Here is a 17,730-nt window from a genome sequence, read left to right as displayed (position 1 = left end):
CGCGGCCCGGGACAAAACCAACCTGGTCCTTGTGAATCCCTCTGGACAGGAGCGGGAGTAGCCTGTTGGCCAGAATCTTCGCGAACAGCTTGACGTCCACATTGATGAGCGAAATCGGCCTGTAGCTGGCAGGGGAAGTAGGGTCTTTCCCTTCTTTCGGGATCACCACAATGTGGGCCTCAAGCATCCGCGAAGACAGGGGGTTTTCAGCCGAAACTGAGTTAAAGGCGGATAAGAATGGGGTGGCTAGGACGTCAGGGAAGGATTTGTAGTATGCAACCGTGAGGCCGTCAGGTCCGGGACTCTTGTTGGGTTGCATGTGTTTGAGCGCCAAGTCCCATTCCTGTTTGGAGATGGGGAGGTCCAGTGTAGTGCGAAAGTCAGACGAAGCTCGTTGAGGTACATTGGACGCAAGAAAGTCGGAAATGGCCTGAGATCTGGAAGAGTGGGAGACGGGTTGAGAGCGAGCTGAATCAAGGTTGTAAAGAGTGCTATAGAAGGCCTCGAATGCGGCCGCAATGTCTCGGTTATTAGCCACCAAGGAGCCAGAAGGTGAGCGGAGGGAGTGAACCGTGGTCTTCGCCTTCTTTTGGCGAAGAGCTGTGGCAAGTAGTCGGCCGCTCTTATTGGCCTGTTCATAAAAAAGCTTGTGGGACAGGAGGAAGTTCCGCCTGGTCTTTCTGTCCAATTCCTCCGTAAGTTGTTCACGGGCGGAGGTAAGGGCCGCTAGAGTGTCCTGTGCAAGGGATTGTTTGTGGGCAAGTTCTAAGGTACGAACGCGCGAGAGCAGATCAGAGACAAGAGCCTCCCTTAGTTTCCTCAGTGCCGCTGAGAGCGCTATTAATTTTCCCCTGACCACGCACTTGTGGGCTTCCCATTGAGTGAGGGTCGATGTGTCAGGAGTCGCATTGATAGAGAAATATTCCGTCAAAGTTTCGCGGATTGCGGCCAAGTTAGCTTTATCCGTCAATAGGGCAGAGTTAAGACTCCAAACCCGATCTCTGGACAAGGACACTGGAAAGGCTAGAGTGAAAGAGACAGGGTGATGGTCCGAGAGTATCGACGGTTCTATAGAGGCTTCAAGAAGGGACGAGAGAGCCGACTGAGATAGGAATAGATAATCAATCCGTGAGTATCTGGCGTGGAGCGGGGAAAAGTAAGTATAATCTCTATCTCGTGCATGAAGCGTCCGCCAGGAATCGTGAAGCTGGAGATCCCGGAGGCACAGCTTAATCTGCTTGAGAGCCCTGTAAGGCAAGCATGAGGAACCTGAGGAGGTGTCGAGCAGAGGTTCCAGGGGAACATTAAAGTCGCCCCCGAAAATCAAGGTGCCCTGTTGAAAGGGTGCCAGTTCACCCAGTACCGATCTGAAAAACGAAACCTGAGACCTGTTAGGGCTGTAGACATTCGCAAGGGTGATCTGAACATGCTTAAGGGTGCCTCTAAGAAACAGGTAGCGTCCTTGGGTATCTACCAGGGTATCAGAAATGGAGATAGGGGTCGATTTAGCGATCAGAATGGAGACCCCTTTAGATTTAGAAGTGTCCGATGTAGCGTGAAATGCTTGGGTAAAGTACTTGTTCGTACATCTCGGGAGGGCATCCGAGTGGAAGTGCGTCTCCTGCAAGAACACCACGTCCGCCCTGAGCCGGTGCATGTGCCCGAGCAGTTTCGAGCGTTTCTGGGGCGTGTGTAGGCCACGGACGTTTAAGGAGACTACTTTAAGACGGAGGTCACTCCGCTGTGGTATTGAAGCAGCCATCTAGGCGCACTGCTATAAGGAAAAGAGAAGAGGGAGAGAGAAAAAAAAAAAAAAAGGGGGGGGGGGAGGGAACCAACAAACAGGAGGGGAGGAAGAGGTAAGGGCGGAGGATGGTAGGAGGGCTAAAGTACCGTGAGAACCAACAGACCTGCTGAGGAACTCAAAGGGGGATGGGGGAGTCTGGAAGTCGGTAAAAGTGGGACGTCCGTCAGGGAACGGCGACCGTTGGTGGGCGTGGAAGGAGACAACCAACACGGTGGCCAGAACTCCAAGGACCTGCAGGAGTCAATAGTAGCTTCTAAAGGAGCCCGATGTGCGAGGGAGCATGAGAGAGCAAGTGCAGGGAGTCAGGAGCAGGCAAGAACCATTGCAGGCCTGCGAGGGAATGCCAGGGGCACAGACATATAGAGGGAGCCGGAGGTAGGGATGTAAGTCAGAGAGGCGGGTGGTGAAGGCGGCAATGGCGAGAAAGTGGAATCTCTTTAGGCAAGTCGCGAACGGTATGAAGAGTAGCGGGCAAGTCAGCAGCTCTAGGGTCGTGCAGTGGCAAGTCAGCTGGGGGCAGTCGGGGTTGAGACAGGCAGGCCCACAGATGAACGGGAGGCAGACAGATCAGGAAAGAAAGCCAAATAAGAGAGGAAGTAGCTCATGAAAGATGCGCAATCAGGTGCAGTACACCTGGATCGATCAATACAGGCATTAAACAATGAGTTTTGTGAATTCAACATAGCACAGAGAAACATGCCAACCAGGGATGTGCTGAGTCTAATGTAGCAAAGGAACAGCAATGCAATAAAACAACAGTAACTCTCTCCTATTGGTATAGAGCAGATATCACACAGCCCCTGTCCCGGTGTAACGTGCACAGGCGGAGCAATAGCCGCCGCCAATACTATCCTCGGCGCCATGAACCCGCCGCCGGCCCGCACCTCCGCACACCCTGGCGGGTGTGAACCACCAGGAATGATGGCACGGATGCCATAGCCAGGGGCGCGAACCGACAGCGGGACCCGGCGCCCACGGTCAAAACAAATGGGGAACAGCACAAGGGGCATAGACAACCACGGACCACCCCCCCTCCCCCAGGGGCGGAAGCAAGCGCCCGGGGGGGAGGCAAGGTAGAGCAGTGGCATCCCGCGGGCAGCATATCGTTATTAGTACCGACCCAGTCAACTAAGAGAGAGAGAAGCCCCATAGGAAAAGCAGAGGCCTCACTCCCTACTGCATAGCCGGGCTACCATCGGCTAGGCAAGACATCAGGATCAGGACACAGGCGATCTGCATGTACAGGCACAAAGAATCTGAGGAAAGGTAGGAGGGGAAAAAGAGAAAAAAAAAAAAAGGGGGGGGAGGGGAGGAGGGACAAGCGGCGGGAGAGAGAGAGTGGGGAGGAAGGGGGAGGGAAAGATGAGGGGGAGGGAAAGAGGAGGGGGGGGGAGGGAAAGAGGAGGGGGGGGGAGGGAAAGAGGAGGGGGAGGGAGGGGAGGGAAGAAGGAGGGGAGGGAAGAAGGAGGAAAAGGAGGGAGGGAAGAAGGAGGAAAAGGAGGGAGGGAAGAAGGAGGAAAAGGAGGGAGGGGAGGAATGGAGGGCGGGATGGGCTGAAGGGACGGGGGGCGGGGTGGGCTGGAGGGACAGGGGGGGAGGGAAACCTCAGGGGGCAATGAGGTGCACTGCAAGAAAATACATGAATCGGAATACATTCCCCGGCATATCAGTGAGCAAAACACCAACTAGGCAAACCAAGTCCTTGTCTGTAAACCTGCGGGGAAAGCCATGTTAGTTATAAAGGAGACCAGGGGAAGGGGAACCAGGGGGAAAGCAACCTAGGGGTGCGGGGGCTGAAGTCCGGGCTATTGAAGAATACAGGCAGGCAGTCACGTACACCTAGGAGGGAAAGCCCGTGAAACCAGTGAAGGCAAGGGAGGGGGGGAGGGGGGGGGAGAATGCCGGTACGATGAGGGGGAGACCGGAATACATACCGGCAGGGGTCGTAAAAAGCGAGAGTCAGCAGTGCATGGGGAGAAGGGGCTTCGTAGCTGAGTAATCCAAAGGGGTACATTCTGCATGGAGATGCCGATGGCATGAGAAAGGCAGTTCACAGTACACAGGGAGCAGGACACTCGATCGATGGCGCCCGCGGGACCATGCGCAGAAGGCAACTGTGGGGAGGCAGCAGTCAGACCGTTGGAGTGGGAAAGTCCGGGACCGCGGGCACAACACGGAGGTAAGTAAGGCGTAGCAACAATCCATCAGGGGAGAGAGTCGAATCCAGGAGACATCCAAAGAGCAAAAAAGGTCTCTGTGCTATCCAGCAGGAGGCGCGGTGAGCGCAGACAGCTAGTGGTCATGACGCGCCCTTCGGTGAACCGGAGATGCCGAGGGGCTTCCGTTGCGAGGAACATCTCTGCCGTAGCCCGGAGGAGAAGAAGGCGGGTGGGAGCGTCGGCGACCCAAAACAAAGTTGCCAGCCATCTGGATGCCATCCATAGAGGTTGCCCGTTGCAGCGGAGAGCAGCGGAATTCACTGTACCAGTCAGGCACATTGATGTGAGGTATGCCCAAAGTGGCGCAGAAGTGCTCGAGGTCCTCAGGAACTCTCAGTAGAGCGGTGCGACCCTGCGATGTGGCTGACAGGCCGAAGGGGAACTTCCAGCGATAAACGATCGCCCTGGACCTGAGTTCTTCCAGCAGCGGGCGAAGCTCCCGCCGTCTCTGCAGGGTTATGGCAGAGAGGTCTTGGAACAACTTGACCTCCGCGCCCTGGAACGTGAGGTGCTGCCGCATCCTGGCATTCCGCAACACATCCTCCTTGAGCTGGAAGTTGACCAGGCAGCACACCACGTCCCTCGGGGGATCATTCTCCCTGCCACGGGGTCTCAGGGCTCTGTGGATACGCTCGAATGCCACGGGCGCCTCAGGGGGTCTGCCAAGGAGGTCGTTGCATATGGAGGAGACGGCCTGAGGTAAATTCTGGTGTTCTATGCTCTCGGGGACCCCTCGCACCCTCAGGTTCCTCCGGCGGCCCCGATTGTCCAGGTCCTCAACATGCCGGTTAAGGTCCCGTAGGAGCACGGCATGTGACTCAGTCACTTGGTGGATAAGACCCAGGGAGGTGTCATGGCGGGCAGTGATTTGTTCAACTTCCTCCACTCTTGCCGACATGGCCTGGAAATCACTGCGTAGTTCTGCTATGGCCGCCGCCATGGCAGCTTTAATGTCAGCCGCCACAAATTGTAAATCCGCCATGGTGAGGATCGGAGGAGTCACCGGTGGCCCCGGGGGATCGTGAAGAGGCATAGGCAGGGAGGCACTCAGTTCCACAGATTGCCTGTTCGGCGAGCGGGAACGCGAGCGGGCGGGCTGAGAGGTTGAGGGGGATGGAGAAGGCCGTTGTGTCCGGAAAATGTCCGGGATATTGCGGCTGAGCTGTGACTCCATTTCCCTCGGGGTTCCCACTCGGGTGGCAGAAGAGCTTCTAGCCTTGCTTCCCATGTCTTTGAACGTGACAGGCGCGGGTAAAGGGCTCAGAAAAAGGTAATGGCAGACTCCACAGCGCAGGAGCTCGGATTCAAGCGGCCATATTAGATCGGGTCCAAGCCACGCCTCGCAAAGTCCTTTCTTGTATTACCAGAGGCATGGAGTCCAGAGAGAGAGATATAATTTTGCCCCTGTACAAGACTTCATCTGGAATATGCAGTTCAGTTTTGGGCACCAGTTTTTAAAAAGGATATTGGGGAACTGGAGAAAGTGCAGAGAAGGGCAACCAAACTGATAAGAGGCATGGCGGAGCTCAGCTATGAGAAAAGATTAGAGGAACTGAATTTATTCTCTCTTGAGAAGAGGAGATTAAGGGGTGATATGATCAACATGTATAAATACATAAGGGGTCCATATAGTGAACGTGGTGTTGAGTTGTTTACTTTAAGGCCATCACAGAGGACAAGGGGGCATTCTTTACGTCTAGAGGAAAACAGATTTCGTCTCCAAATACGGAAAGGTTTCTCCACCGTAAGAGCTGTGAAAATGTGGAATAGAATCCCTCCAGAGGTGGTTCTGGTTAGCTCACTAGATTGCTTTAAAAAAGGTCTGGATTCTTTCCTGGGTGTACTTAATCTATAGTAAGTGGGTACTAAAAAATTTTTCTAGGTAAAGTTGATCCAGGGAATATCCTATTGCCTCTCGGGTGATCAGGAAGGATTTTTTTCCCCTGCTGTAGCAAACTGGATCATGCTTTGCTGGGTTTTATCGCCTTCCTCTGGATCAACTGCGGGTATAGGATTGTGTATATGGGATTGTATGGTTGGGTTTTCAATTCTGTTTTTTTTTTTTTTTGGTTGAATCAGATGGACCTGTGTCTTACTTCAACCTGACTAACTATGTAACTATTATATGTAGTCCTTTTCCATTTATCTTGTCCGGGGGGCTACTAAAGCTGCTGCCCTCTTTGTTTGTGGGTGTCTCCCTTAGCTGAGGAGGTGCCAAGGAGACACCCAGGCTTGCATGCTCCCATCCTGGACCTCTGCAAAGCTGTGTGCATCCACAGACACACCGTGCCCAGCTCCCTCCTCCTTTCCCAGGTGGCAGCAGGAGCCCATCATTCTACTCCCTCGGAGTCTAATGTGGAGCAAAGAAGCTCGGGGACCATTGTTGAACAATCCCGAAGCCAGCGGCAATGATGAGGATAGAAAACAAGTGATTAGGGACGGGTGGGGGTATCGCAAGTATCGGGCTGTTTTTTTTTTTATCCTAATGCTGTCAATATACTAAAGGTACAAAACATTAAAGCGTAACTCCACTTTTGTTAAGAAAAACACATTCCCTCCTGGGTGATCTATGTACATTGCAAGGATTATAACCAACTTTGTTGCAGATTCCTACCTTTTGTTATTTTGAAGAAATCACTGTTTGTTCCTCTGTGCTGAGTGGGTCTAATGGGAGTGGTTTCATAATTATCAATCAGCTGTGCAGCTGCAGAGCACTAATGAGGGAAGCTGTTGGGCCTGCATCCATTTAAGCTGGATACACACTATATAACTTTTTTGTTCGATTTCCTTTATATTTACCTTCAACTATGTAGTGCAAGGGCCTGCCTGATTGCATACAAATTGAAAGTGTTTAGGTTTGACCTCATATTATATGGTTTAGGTAAATCTAAAGGGAAAAAAAACTAAGAAAATTGTATAGTGTGTATCCAGCTATAGACGTGTTCCTAATGGGAGTATCTCACCAAAAATGACATTTTTGTTGCAGGGGATGCCAGAAATCTGACTTGTATCTTATGCAGACTTCTGGGAAAATCAGTGAGCCAATCACACAAGCAGGACATGATGTTTCTGGGCATTCTGTACACATTCCGCGTACAGAACAACTCCAGGTAGCCATATTGCTTACATTTTTAGAAAATGACAGCGGCTGCAGATTGAAAAGGAAAGGTAATTCATTAAACTTTCAATTATAATATGACTTGTGTCAAAACTGTATACGCTATATTATTTTTTTCCTTATTTGCTATTATTTTCCCCCCACGAAAGTGGAGTTACCCTTTAAGCCTTACATACTTTTATTATTGTCAGTCTTGATGGCCTTTCACAATAGCAGGCCAAGATTATGCCATCATTGACATCTTAACTACAAAACTGGACTTTTTTTTCTTTGGTTTCTTTTTTCACAAAGCAAACATATGATATTAAGGAACTACGAGATACAGGAACATGCTGCATAACAAGCCACAGGGTGACCTAGAGAAACAAAGAGGGACATTCTGTAGCTATCTGGGGTGGAGTAACCCACAAGGAAAAATATTTCATAGAAAGTGACATCGCCTCTTTTATGAACCTGCCTATATCCAGACCCATGACTTTTAGCATGTACTACAGCCGGTATAGATTGTGTGTATTTCCTGACCAGAACAAAACATAAATGAAAGTAGAAACAAAACAAGCTATCAAGAACATCATTCTGAAGTTTATATAGCAAGTAGAAGCAAAATGCCCAGGCCGGGAAATAAATGTTATTTCTGTTGAAGACACTATGGGTCATCAGAGGGTTTGGAAGCTAGGACTTTAAAGCAGGGGACTGAAGACACAAACTTAAAGTGGTTCTTTAGTCCTTTTTTGAAAAAATTAAAAGTCAGCAGCTACATATACCGTAGCTGCTGACTTTTAACAAAGATACACTTACCTGTCCAGGGATGCAGCGGGATTCTCACCTGGGCCAGTTCTTTGCCAGTCTTCAGGTCCCCGGCAGGGGCATGCTAACTGTGGGAAGCTGGCTGCTCTTCCTTGCAGCTTCACAGCCACCTCCCGTCTACACGTGTGCGAGCCGTGCTGTGCAAATTGTCTCGCAGCCTCCTGGGACCTGTGACGTGTGCCAGGAGGTTGTTGCAGGCAGGGAGGGGAACACTTCTGGTGAAATTGCCCATCAATCGCGCTGGAACTTGGACAGGAGCAGGGGCAGCATTTACTGGATTTGATCCCCCTGTATTTTTCTCCTGTAGCTGCCGGCTTCTCCTCCTCTCCCCACTGCTGGCATTCAGCTGCCACAGTAAGACTATACAGGGGATCGCTTCCAGTAAATGCCACCCCTCCTGTCCAGGTTCCCCTTTCTACTGCTGCCTGGGCTCCCTGTATGCTTCCCTGGTCCCTCCCCCTGGCAGCACTGCCAGCTTCCCCTCCCGTTGGCTGCTGCAGGGGATCTTCAGGATGGGGTGCAGAGGAAGGGGCTGGAAAATATGTAACTTACTGGCCCCTTCCTTTTCTGAACAGAGTGAGTAATTGGTACCGATCATTCACCATGTTCATTCATAACTTAAGAATAATTAACAGTGTTTACTATGCGTCAGTTTGTAAATGAACAGTTTGCGGATTTGTTTTCCCTTTTATTGGTTGAACTAGATGGACTTGGGTCTTTTTTCAACCAGGCTATGTAACAGGGAGACTTTGCAGAGCTCTTCCTGCTCATTCATTCTGTGCAGCTAAAGGCCCGTACACACGTACCGATCGTCGGCATACAAACGTCGGTGGACGAAGGATCTGCCGATTGTACGCGTGTTAGTATGGTGCCTCCGACAGATGTCTGCGCACAATCCGCGGACAAAAGTCTTTCTTGCAAACATGAAAATTTTTGTATGCCGACACCAGAACGGACGATTGTTCGCCTGTCAGTACACAATTCGGCCGACAGACCGCAGATTTGCAAGACTGGGCATGCTCAGAAAATAGAAAACACAGGGAAAGTTAACCATTACATGACATCACTTCTGCAGTCGGCAGACAAAATTCTTGTGCTGTCCTTGTGCTGTCTTTGCACTTTTCAGCAGACACCGACATCCCGGGGAGAAAAGAGGAACATTTGTATGCCGACCATCGGTACGTGTGTACGGGGCTTCAGGCTGCAGAGATGGAGATTAAGGACTGTGTCCTCAATCTCCTTTCTCAGTCTAAAAACTGACATCAGGGGTCTTATAGATCTCTTCTATTTCATTAAAGCCCCTCAACAGGGCTGCTAAAAAATAGTAAAAAAGAATAATAAAAAATTAAAAAAAACCACTGATGCCATCCACTGCAATACAGACACCATCCACTGCTCTACTGATTGACACTGTCCACTGCCCTATTGACACTATCCACACACTGTTCACTGCCATACAGACACTGTCCACACACTGTTCACTGCCATACAGACACTGTCCACACACTGTTCACTGCCATACAGACACTGTCCACACACTGTTCACTGCCCTACGGACACTGTCCACACACTGTTCACTGCCCTACGGACACTGTCCACTGCTCTACTGACTGACACCATTTACTGCCCTACTGACATTGTTTACACACTCTCCACTGCTTTACTGACACTGTCCACAGCCCTACTATCCCCATCCACTGCCCTACTGACACTGTCCACACACCATCCACTGCCCTACTGACACTGTCCACACACCATCCACTGCCCTACTGACACTGTCCACATACCATCCACTGCCCTACTGACACTGTCCACACACCATCCACTGCCCTACAGACACAGTCCACACACCATCCACTGCCCTACTGACACTGTCCACACACCATCCACTGCCCGAACGACACTGTCCACACACCATCCACTGCCCGAACGACACTGTCCACACACCATCCACTGCCCGAACGACACTGTCCACACACCATCCACTGCCCTACTAACACTGTCCACACACTATCCACTGCCCGAACGACACTGTCCACACACCATCCGCTGCCCGAACGACACTGTCCACACACCATCCACTGCCCGAACTACACTGTCCACACACCGTCCACTGCCCTACTAACACTGTCCACACACCATCCACTGCCCTACTGACACTGTCCACACACCATCCACTGCCCGAACGACACTGTCCACACACCATCCACTGCCCGAACGACACTGTCCATACACCATCCACTGCCCGAACGACACTGTCCACACACCCTCCACTGCCCGAACGACACTGTCCACACACCGTCCACTGCCCGAACGACACTGTCTACACACCCTCCACTGCCCGAACGACACTGTCCACACACCGTCCACTGCCCTACTGACACTGCCCACACACCGTCCACTGCCCTACTGACACTGCCCACACACCATCCACTGCCCTACTAACACTGTCCACACACCGTCCACTGCCCTACTGACACTGTCCACACACCGTCCACTGCCCTACTGACACTGTCCACACACAGTCCACTGCCCTACTAACACTGTCCACACACAGTCCACTGCCCTACTAACACTGTCCACACACCGTCCACTGCCCTACTGACACTGTCCACATACCATCCACTGCCCTACTGACACTGTCCACACACCATCCACTGCCCTACTGACACAGTCCACACACCACCCACTGCCCTACTGACACTGTCCACACACCATCCACTGCCCGAACGACACTGTCCACACACCATCCACTGCCCGAACGACACTGTCCACACACCATCCACTGCCCTACTAACACTGTCCACACACTATCCACTGCCCGAACGACACTGTCCACACACCATCCGCTGCCCGAACGACACTGTCCACACACCATCCACTGCCCGAACGACACTGTCCACACACCGTCCACTGCCCTACTAACACTGTCCACACACCATCCACTGCCCTACTGACACTGTCCACACACCATCCACTGCCCGAACGACACTGTCCACACACCATCCACTGCCCGAACGACACTGTCCATACACCATCCACTGCCCGAACGATACTGTCCACACACCCTCCACTGCCCGAACGACACTGTCCACACACCGTCCACTGCCCGAACGACACTGTCTACACACCCTCCACTGCCCGAACGACACTGTCCACACACCATCCACTGCCCTACTGACACTGCCCACACACCGTCCACTGCCCTACTGACACTGCCCACACACCGTCCACTGCCCTACTAACACTGTCCACACACCGTCCACTGCCCTACTGACACTGTCCACACACCGTCCACTGCCCTACTGACACTGTCCACACACAGTCCACTGCCCTACTAACACTGTCCACACACAGTCCACTGCCCTACTAACACTGTCCACACACCGTCCACTGCCCTACTGACACTGTCCACACACCATCCACTGCCCTACTGACACTGTCCACACACAGTCCACTGCCCTACTGACACTGTCCACTGCCCTACTGACACTGTCCACTGCCCTACTGACACTGTCCACACACCATCCACTGCCCTACTGACACTGTCCACACACCATTCACTGCCCAAACGACATATATAAGTGTGATCCTGCACTTTTGCCTGCAGGGGGCACACGCGCTGCCGGCGGGCCGATTCTGCTGTGATTATTCACAGCAGAAGCCGATCTCTGCAGGTGACACTGTCCACACACCATCCACTGCCCTACTGACACTGTCCACACACCATCCGCTGCCCTACTGACACTGTCCACACACCATCCACTGCCCTACTGACACTGTCCACACACCATCCACTGCCCTACTGACACTGTCCACACACCATCCACTGCCCGAACGACACTGTCCACACACCCTCCACTGCCCGAACGACACTGTCCACACACCGTCCACTGCCCTACTGACACTGCCCACACACCGTCCACTGCCCTACTGACACTGCCCACACACCGTCCACTGCCCTACTAACACTGTCCACACACAGTCCACTGCCCTACTAACACTGTCCACACACACCGTCCACTGCCCTACTGACACTGTCCACACACCATCCACTGCCCTACTGACACTGTCCACACACAGTCCACTGCCCTACTGACACTGTCCACTGCCCTACTGACACTGTCCACTGCCCTACTGACACTGTCCACACACCATCCACTGCCCTACTGACACTGTCCACACACCATTCACTGCCCAAACGACATATATAAGTGTGACCCTGCACTTTTGCCTGCAGGGGGCACATGCGCTGCCGGCGGGCCGCTTCTGCTGTGATTATTCACAGCAGAAGCCGATCTCTGCAGGTGCTGGGCACTTGATGTTCTCTGGCACCCGCCGATTGCTGATAAACCACAAAGAATGGGGATCTGCCTATGTAAACAAGGCAGATCTCTGTTATGACAGGGGGGAAGGGATGGATTCTATGTTCCTCCAAGGGAGGGGCGGTTCCAGGAAGAAGGGGGGCCGTAACTCAGGAAAGGTTAGACAGGTTGCGGTAGTGGGCGACTCAATTATCAAGAGGACAGAGAGGGCAATCTGTAAGAACAATCTCAGTAACCGAACAGTATGTTGTTTACCGGGCGCCCGCGTTCGGCACATCGCAGATCTGACAGACAGATTATTGTGCGGGGCTGGGGATGACCCAGCGGTCATGGTGCATGTGGGCACTAATGACAAAGTAAAAGGTAGGTGGAGGATCCTAAAGAACGATTTCAGGGACTTAGGTAATAGATTGAGGATAAGGACCTCCAAGGTGGTTTTCTCTGAAATACTGCCTGTACCTCGAGCCACACAGGAGAGGCAGAAGGAGATTAGGGAACTTAACAAGTGGCTGAGGAACTGGTGTAGGAAGGAGGGGTTTGGGTTCCTGGAGAACTTCTCAGTCGGCTACCGGCTCTTTAGTAAGGATGGGCTGCACCTTAATGGGGACGGTACAGCTCTTTTGGGGAGAAAGATGGCCACCAAGTTGGAGGGGCTTTTAAACTAGGAGACGGGGGGAGGGCTCAGAAGTAGAATCAGTCAGGAGGGAGCAAAGGACTGAAGGCAGTGGTAGGGTCAGCAGCAACAGTAGGTCCACAACGTCAATTGGCAGGTCTGTGCGGGAAAACCTCAGACCAAACAGGTATAGACATAACCGCCAATCACATTTAACTTCCGTAAAACTAAGAGGGGTATATGCTAATGCCAGCAGCCTAGCTAATAAAATGGATGAATTGGAAATGTTAGTACATGAGCATGTCATAGTTCTTGTGGGAATAACAGAGACTTGGTTCGACCCCTCACATGACTGGCTGGCCAATATCCAAGGGTATTCGGTGTACCGGAAGGACAGGGTAAGAAAAAGAGGGGGAGGGGTATGTCTCTATGTCAAGAACAATATAAAGGTGATAGAAAGGAGTGACATTACGGATGGGATGAGCATGGATTTAGAATCTGTGTGGGTTGAACTCCATAGGGAAAGAGAAAAGGGAAAAGTAGTTGTGGGGGTTTGCTATAGGCCACCTAACCAAGGGGAGGAGGTAGAGCTGGAATTTTTAGCACTTTTGGGTAAAGTGGCAAGATTGGGATCAGTCATCATATTGGGGGACTTCAATTATCCCGACATTGACTGGGATGAGGGGACTGCACACTCAAAGAAGGCCCGTCTATTCACGGAAACCTTACAGGACAACTACATGTCACAGTTGGTGGATTCCCCTACCGGAAAAAACGCAGTCCTGGATCTATTGATCACTAATGACCCAGACATAATCTCGGAGGTAGGAGTCCAGGACAACCTGGGCTCTAGCGATCACAGGATGATCACATTTAGTATAAATAACAATATAACAGGGCAAGTGGGGAACATAAGAACCCTAAACTTCAGAAGGGCAAACTTTCCAAAATTGTACTCATTGATGGAAAGGGTAAACTGGGACCAAACCCTGGGATCACTGACCACAGAGGAAAAATGGGAATGCTTTAGGAACATATTAAGCAAATGCATCTTGCAGTGCATTCCTATGGGAAATAAATTTAGGAAGAGACAAAGCCAAACCTGGCTGGCTAAACCGTAGCATTAAAAAACTTATTAGGGGAAAAAATTGGCCTTCAAGAAATATAAATCAGAGGGCACAGTATCGGCTTTCGAGCAATACAAGGAGGCAAATAAGAAAAGTAAACAAGAAATCAAGCTGGCTAAAATCAACTTTGAGAGACAAATAGCGGAGGATAGTAAAAAAAACCCAAAGAAATTCTTTAAATATATCAACAGCAAAAAAACTAGGGCAGAGCATATTGCACACATAATTAACGATGATGGGAGGATGGTTACAGAGGACACTGAAAAAGCAACCGTGCTGAATGCTTTTTTCTCGTCAGTCTTTACACAGGAAAAGGAGGGGTACAATGACCATGACTGTATGGTGAGCAGTAATACACAGGACTTGCCACTATGGCTAACAGAGGGTGAAATCAGGGAAAGGCTGGATAAACTTAACACAAACAAATCACCAGGCCCGGATGGTGTACATCCGAGAGTACTCAAGGAACTCAGTAAGGTTATATCTAGACCACTGTTCCTGATCTTTGCTGACAGTATTAGGACAGGAGATGTACCAGGGGATTGGAGGAAGGCTAACGTGATTCCGATATTCAAAAAGGGCCAGAGGCATATCCCGGGAAATTATAGGCCTGTCAGCTTGACATCAATAATATGTAAACTTCTGGAGGGGATGATAAGGGACTATATCGTAGAATATGCTAAAGACAACGACATCATCAGCAGTAATCAGCACGGGTTTACAAATGGGCGTTCTTGTCAAACCAATCTCTTAGCATTCTACGAGGAGGTGAGCTGTGAGCTAGATAGGGGCAGACCAGTGGATGTGGTGTACTTGGATTTCGCTAAGGCGTTTGATACAGTTCCCCACAAGCGCTTAATTTATAATTTAAGGTCTGCAGGTATCGACAGCAGGGTTTGCTCTTGGATACGAAACTGGCTAAAAGGCCGTGTCCAAAGGGTGGTAATAAACAGCGCATACTCAGACTGGTCTGAGGTAGTAAGCGGGGTGCCCCAGGGCTCAGTCCTGGGACCAACCTTGTTCAATTTATTCATAAACAGCATTGAGGTCGGGATCAGTAGTTCGTTATCAGTTTTTGCAGATGACACAAAATTGGCCAGGGCAATAACTGCACAGCATGAAGCAGATATCCTACAGAATGACCTGGACAAAATAACGGAGTGGGCAACGACATGGCAAATGAGGTTTAACGTGGAGAAGTTTAAGGTTTTGCACTAAACACATAAACTAAAAACATAAAAACACAATACACATTAGGAGGGGAACCCTTGGGGGAATCAAAAATGGAGAAAGATCTGGGAGTCTTGGTTGATGATAGATTAGGCAACAGCATGCAATGTCAAGCGGCAGCTGCCAAAGCCAAAAAATTATTAGCATGCATAAAGAAAGGGATGTATTCCAGAGATAAGACTATAATCCTTCCACTTTATAAAACTCTGGTCCGACCGCATCTGGAGTATTCTGTCCAGTTCTGGTCGCCAGTCCTCAGGAGGGATGTGTTGGAGCTGGAGAGAGTCCAGAAAAGGGCAATTAAACTGATTAGGGAGTTGGAGGACCTTAACTATGAAGAGCGGCTGCAATCGCTCGATTTATTCTCCCTGGAGAAGAGACGTCTGAGGGGGGACATGATAGCAATTTATAAATATCTTAATGGGGATCACAGCTTAGAAAAAAAACTGTTCATTCGAAGGAATTGCATGAGGACTCGAGGACATACAATGCGATTAGAGGAGAAGCGTTTTAACCTCAGGCAACGAGGAGGGTTCTTTACTGTTAGGGCTACAAGATTGTGGAATTGTCTACCACAAGAGGTGGTTTCTGCGGGTAGTATGGTGGCTTTCAAAAGACTCTTAGACTTACATCTCAAGGATCAGGACATTAAGGGCTATGTGAGATGATTACAGCCTCACACACATACACAGGTTGAACTGGATGGACTGTTGTCTTTATTCAACCTCACCTACTATGTAACTATGCAAAGCAGGGACTAGAATCCATCTCTTCCCCCAGTAAAAGCAGCACACAGTACACATAAAAACACTGGCTAGGCACACACTTAACCCCTTGATCACCCTAGATGTTTAACCCTTTCCCAGCCAGTGTCATTAGTACAGTGACAGTGCATATTTTTAGCACTGATCACTGTATTGGTGTCACTGGTTCCTGCAAAGTGTCAAAAGTGTCAGTTAGTGTCTGATTGTCTGCCGCAATATGGCACTGATGCTATAAGTCGCTGATCGCTGTCATTACTAGTATAAAAAAAAAAAAAATAGAAATTCCATAAATATATACCATAGTTTGTAGACGCTATAATGTTCCCGTAAACCAATCAATATACGCTTATTGGGATTTTTTTTTTTTTACCATAAACATTTAGCAGAATACATATTTATGAAGAAATTCGACTCTTTACTTTTTTTTTTATTGGATAGGTTTATCAGAAAGTAAAAAATATATATTTTTTTTTCAAAGTTGTCAGTCTATTTTTGTTTATAATGCAAAAATGCAGTGGTGATCAAATACCACCAAAAGAAAGCTCTATTTGTGGGAAAGACAATTACAAATTGTATTTAGGTACACAGCGCCGTATCGCAAAAAATGGCCCAGTCAGGAAGGGGGGTAAATCTTCCGATGGCCAAGTTAAGGCAATGTTTACATTCTGCTTGTCAGCCTCTAAACTGGAGCTAGAGACAAGGAGTCAGAGGAAGAAAAGATTATTTTTCACAGTCTTGACTGGTTCAGTGTCATCACTGCCGAGATCCAGGAACAATGGCTGGTATGCTGCTCTGCACTCATGCAATCAGTGGAGATCACAAATTGCAAGGAGCTTGGCGATCACTGGACTTGTCCTGAGATATAAGGAGCAGGGAAGCACAATCACTGTGCTGCAATACACACATTTAATTAAAATCATTTGCACAAATATGATTTTAAAACAATAGCTGTTTATAAGATTTACAAGATTCACGTTACAGTGACTCTGTACATACTAGGCACACTTTACAGGAGAGACCAGAGGCACACTAAACTGACCTTCCTAGTGCTACCCTAACATCTTTAACCCACTGCCAGACTACCAGAGAACCTTGAGCCAAGCAATCAAAACTTTTACCGGTCTAAGCACTTGCTTCATCATTACCACAATAGTGTCTGGGTTTGGAGATTGGCTGCATCATAGAGTGAAAGGGTACATGTTTACCTATCATAGGATGTATAGACATTTCTCTGACAGTCTGATGGCAGTTCATGGGTGCAGGAAAGGCAAGTACTGACTATACAGTAGCATGGATACTACATTTGTAGCAGAATGCATGCATACAAATTAAACAGCATGTCAATGCAGAACACAATACAGCATCATAACCTCCTAACAAAATATTTCCAAGGACAAGAAAGATTTGTGTCAGATGGACAGAATGTAACAGATTTTATGCCTGCCTACCTTTAGATGTTCTGCAATCCGGACTCGGTCTCCATAGATCTCCCTTAGATATTTGCACCCCAGGCTCTGTGCCAGGAGGTTCTCTGCTGTGTGTTGGATTACAAAGTTCAGATCCTGGACAGACATGACTGACAGAACAGGGTCACATACCCTGAAGTGGACATCTGCTCTCAGTGACACCAGCACATCATCTCGAGATTTCACCTAGAAATAAACATTTATGTGTAAAAGGAATACACAACAAATTGACAAAAACATTATTTCAGTGACTG

General features: G+C 49.6%; 1 protein-coding gene across 1 annotated transcript in view; it reads right to left on the bottom strand.

Moving 5' to 3' along the window:
- Nucleotides 1-17,730, bottom strand: part of STOML1 (stomatin like 1) — a 65,220-nt gene that overhangs the window by 28,290 nt on the left and 19,200 nt on the right. Inside the window, exon 5 of the mRNA XM_082256569.1 lies at nt 17,459-17,662. Within this exon, the coding sequence (XP_082112695.1) occupies nt 17,459-17,662 (204 nt within the window). The remainder of the gene's footprint in view (nt 1-17,458; nt 17,663-17,730) is intronic.

The sequence above is a fragment of the Pelophylax lessonae genome (genome assembly GCF_965119305.1).
Source record: "Pelophylax lessonae genome assembly, chromosome: 4".
Taxonomy (NCBI): Eukaryota; Metazoa; Chordata; class Amphibia; order Anura; family Ranidae; genus Pelophylax; species Pelophylax lessonae.
Note: the sequence above shows the minus strand (reverse complement) of the source record. Positions and strands in the feature narration are given on the sequence as shown.